Below are 4,151 nucleotides of genomic sequence, written 5' to 3' on the forward strand. Positions count from 1 at the left end.
CATGCAGACATCTCCAGGTCTCTGCCCCTCCTTCCTGTACCAAGAGCTAAGGACCAAGCAGGGAGCCTCGACCAGGGAGCCTGGAAAAGGGAGGCCCAGGGCCCAGGCAGGGTGACGGCACCTGTGGTTTTGGACAGGCTCACGCCGTGGATCTCCCACGTGGTCAGAGAGTCCGGGAGCAGCAGTCGCAATCTGCAGTGGGAAAGGTGAGAAGCTGGGTCCCACGCTGGGCAGGACCCCGACACAGCCCAGAGACAAGGCCAGGCCCCACGCGCGCCCTCACTGGGAGAAGCGGTCCACTTCTTCCACTTTCCAAAGCCAGTTCTTGGGGAAGAAGCTGCGCACGGGGATGTCATCCTCTTCGATCAGGTCCTCCTCCTGCAGGAGCTCCATGGCTGCGGGGGCACACGGTGGAGGGCAGTGAGGAGGGGGCCGTCCTGACCCTCCAGGGGCCCCGGCCAGTGCCCCGGCCACACCCAGCCCCTCACCTCGGGCCAGGCCCACCTGGCCCCTGGTCCGGGCCTTCTTGCGCAGGCTCTCGGCAAACTGGCAGCAGGACAGGAAGGGCTCGCGGCAGGCCGGCTGCTGCACCCGGGCCGCCCGCTGCTCACAGGTGCGTGCCATGGGCAGCCGCGTCAGCCCGTCCTGGCAGCAGCGCTTGGCGACGGGGGAAGTGTACTGGCCCACTGCAGGACCAGGTGAGGGTGAGCCTGAGGCACGCCTCATCCCCAGCCGACCTCTAGATGCACCAGGACTCACCCCGAGAGACCAGGAACTTGAGGGTGGTCAAAGCAGAGCACCTCCCCGCCTCCCTTTCACCTCAGAACTGTGGTGTCTGGATTACTAGCCCGGACGCCATGCACGGGCTCAATCGGGAGCAGAGGACCCAACAGGCAGACCTGCATCCCAAGCCTCGGGCCCAAGTGGAGAACTGCATATGCCTTAGTCGCTCAGGTGTGTCCAACTCTGAGACCCATAGACTGTAGCCCACCAGGCTCCTCTGTCCATGGAATTCTCCAGGCAAGAATACTGGAGCCGGTAGCCATTCCCTTCTTCAGGGGATCTTTCCAACCCAGGGATCAAACCTGGGTCTCGTGCATTGCAGGCAGATTCTTTACCATCTGAGCCACCAGGGAAGCCCTAGAGAATTACATGGGCACCCTCAACTCACGTTTCTCATGAATCGCCTTTTGGAAGTTCACATTTCTCTTTTTCCTAGACTTTGACTCCTTGGGACAGCTCAGACCTGGTAGAGAGCAGGACTGCAGTCAGCAGGAGGGTGCAGGGCCTCCCCCTCCCCTCTGAGTCTCCCCTCCCAGCCCAGCCCTTCCCACCCCTCCTCTTCCTGTCTTTCCCCTTCAGGCCCCTCCTTCCTCCTTATCCTCCCACCACCCACTCCCCTTCCTCCTCTGTCCTCACTCTTTCTGATTTCAGTCCGATGGTCTCCATCAGAAAAGGCCAGACCAGCTGCTTTGAACACTTGAGGGGCAGTGTCTCCACCGCCGGGACCACAGCCAAGGTCATAGCTGTTCATAGCTTCGAAGACCTGGCCAGAAAAGGCAGAGATGCTGCAGAGACAAGAGTGGCTGTGGCCACGATCGCATACTCAGCTGTAGGTGAGAGGGCAGGGTCCACACAAGTACGAGAGAGACACAGAGAGCGGAAACAGAGGCCACCGGGGCCAAGGCTCAAGGGAGGAGTGGCAGCAGTCCAGCTGAGTGAGTTCTAGTGCCTGCCTGGGGTCGGGCAGCAGGAGGATGAGCCTGGGAGGGAAGGGAGGATCAGAGAGAGGACCTGACCAACCTTGACCATGTCGAGGGGTTTGTGGGACTTGCCACCCACAGCATACAGAGCCGTGTCCACAGCTCCCAGGGCCACCAGGGCTCGAGACTCTGTTTTCAGGTTGAGTTTCACAGTGTCCCCAGGACGATACGCCTTGGAACTGTCCACGTTCAGCTCCAGCTGGCAGAGGTGGCAGGTGGGGGGCAGTCGGGGTGGGAAGAACTCGTTCAGTCTTGTGCATCCTCAGTGCACCCCAAACTAAATCACCCCATTTGCAGTCATGCAGTCTTCTCTCTTAATCCTCCCAGCACACGCACACACCCCATCTCTTCCGATGCCAGTTACCTTCCCCTCACAGCCTCCAGCCTGGACGTCCACTCGCAGGGAGTTGGCCACCGGGACGCCCCCGTGATAGTAGAAGGCCACGAGGTGGAAGGAGGGCACCAGGTGATGGTCCACAAACACGGAGATGGAGGTCAGGTGGCTCCTGGGCTCTCGATGTACAGACACGATCTGGCCCCGGGACACGATCTGGAGGACAGCAGGGTGCTCCTCACTGCCCATCCCATGCCCTGAGGCACCACCCACCCTGAGGGCTCCTTCCTCTTGAGACCCTCCCACCCTGTCCCCCCTGTGGCCCCTCATGCGCACCATGTAGTAGAAGTAGGAGAAGCTCCCACTGATGCCCACGGCTTGCAGGTTTAGCTTAAGGGTCTCTCCGACTTTAAGAGGTCGCGGATTCTGCCACTCAATGGACAGAAACCCAGAGCTTCTGGACAGGGGCGCTTTCACAGTGAGACTGCCTACCGCAGGGTAGGGGGAGCCTGCAGACACCTGGAGAGAGGGCAGAGGTCGCAGGGTCAATGGAAAGGGCACAGGCACCCAGCTTCCCCCCCTCTACCCACCAGCCTGGGAACCTTCTCTCTTAGACCACCCACTCCCGTGAGGGTGGGGTCCTACCGAGAGCTGCACTTCTGAGATGGTCCGAGGAACACCAATGGAGACGATGACTTGGCCGCTCCCATCTGTGTTCTGTTCAAAGTCCTGGTTTTTAGAAGTCGATCCAGAAAACAACTTGGCAGACACTTTGACAGGAATGCCAGAGGCTGGGGAGCCTGACATGTCACGGACCAGGGCCTAGGGAGATGAGGGAGGGGCAGAGGGAAGAGTGCAGTCAGTGAGACGCGGCCCCGTCCTGCCCACCACCTCCGGCGCCCACTGCTCATCCTCCCCCTTCCAGAAGAAACCTGCAGCAGGAAGGGGACCCCAGGTATAAGCTGCTGCTTGGTTTTGCTTAGATCCAGGGAGAAGGGAGATGACACGAAACGCCAGGACGTGAGCTCTGCCTCCTCCATCTCTCCTCCTGCAAGATACAGAGTGGAGAGAGGTGGACACAGAAACCTGGGAAGAGAGGAAAAGGAGGGCTGGGGGCAGGAAAGGGGCACTCTAGTGTTTCCCTCCACCAAGGCTGAACTTTTCAGGGTCAAGCTGCCTCCTACTCATCTCTGTGTTTCCTGAGGACAACATAGGAAACAGCACACAGATGGTGTATAACACAGCTCTGCTGATAGACTTATGGATGATGGATACATAGATGGATGGATTGATGGATGGATGGAAGGATGTGTTTTGGACAGAGATATAGATGGAGGGATGCGTGGATGGATGAGTGGAATAAAATATATTGAGACAGTAGGAAGGTCACCTTTCCCAGAAACAGCTCAGAAATGCAGTTGTAGAGAGAGTCTTCTGGGTCTTTCCTGACTTTGTGTCCCAGTTGAGGGGAAGCAGGGTGGCGTTGGTGCTAGAAACAGAGGGTCAGCTCGGAGGTCAGAGGTGAGGGTCCAGGGTTATAATCAGGGGAAGCTACTCACCTGGAGACTCAATAACGGCTGCTGCAACATACAGGCGCAGCCCTGGGAGGTCATCAGTGCTAATATTAAGCTTCTCCAGCACACCCTGAAACTCAGCCTTTTGCAGGGAAATTTGGCACTGGCCATCCACCAGCTGGGGCAAAGAAGACAGGACAGAGAATGAGACTCGAGTCTCCCACCTCACCTCCTCACGCCACCTCACTCTCCTCACCCACCTCACGCACCTCAACCCTCCTTCCTACCTTGGTCTGACTCTCCAGGCCCCGCAGGAAAGTCTTTTCACCGTCCTCACCCAGGAGCCCAAAGCGCACGTATGCCACCCCCTGCACTGGCTTCCCGTAGATGTACCTGCCACCGAGGAGAGATTCGGACGAGGGGCTGAGGCCTGGGGCAAGGGAGGGAAGTGGGGTTCCACAGCACATTCACGCTGCATGGGGCATCCTGGGATCAGGCCCAGTGTGAGGGACCATGTGCGAGGGGGAGTTACCTGGCCTG

The 4,151-nt window shown here is 59.0% G+C and overlaps 1 protein-coding gene across 1 annotated transcript in view; it reads right to left on the bottom strand.

Moving 5' to 3' along the window:
* Nucleotides 1-4,151, bottom strand: part of LOC104983996 (complement C4-A-like) — an 11,460-nt gene that overhangs the window by 4,526 nt on the left and 2,783 nt on the right. Inside the window, exons 3-14 of the mRNA XM_010833562.1 lie at nucleotides 3,899-4,063; nucleotides 3,657-3,789; nucleotides 3,030-3,145; nucleotides 2,743-2,919; nucleotides 2,434-2,616; nucleotides 2,128-2,313; nucleotides 1,804-1,962; nucleotides 1,420-1,546; nucleotides 1,172-1,246; nucleotides 489-686; nucleotides 284-395; nucleotides 10-192 (exon numbers count right to left, since the gene is read on the bottom strand). Coding sequence (XP_010831864.1) covers nucleotides 10-192; nucleotides 284-395; nucleotides 489-686; nucleotides 1,172-1,246; nucleotides 1,420-1,546; nucleotides 1,804-1,962; nucleotides 2,128-2,313; nucleotides 2,434-2,616; nucleotides 2,743-2,919; nucleotides 3,030-3,145; nucleotides 3,657-3,789; nucleotides 3,899-4,063 — 1,814 coding nt within the window. The remainder of the gene's footprint in view (nucleotides 1-9; nucleotides 193-283; nucleotides 396-488; nucleotides 687-1,171; nucleotides 1,247-1,419; nucleotides 1,547-1,803; nucleotides 1,963-2,127; nucleotides 2,314-2,433; nucleotides 2,617-2,742; nucleotides 2,920-3,029; nucleotides 3,146-3,656; nucleotides 3,790-3,898; nucleotides 4,064-4,151) is intronic.

The sequence above is a fragment of the Bison bison genome, unplaced genomic scaffold (genome assembly GCF_000754665.1).
Source record: "Bison bison bison isolate TAMUID 2011002044 unplaced genomic scaffold, Bison_UMD1.0 scf7180017863786, whole genome shotgun sequence".
In the NCBI taxonomy this organism is placed as follows: domain Eukaryota; kingdom Metazoa; phylum Chordata; class Mammalia; order Artiodactyla; family Bovidae; genus Bison; species Bison bison.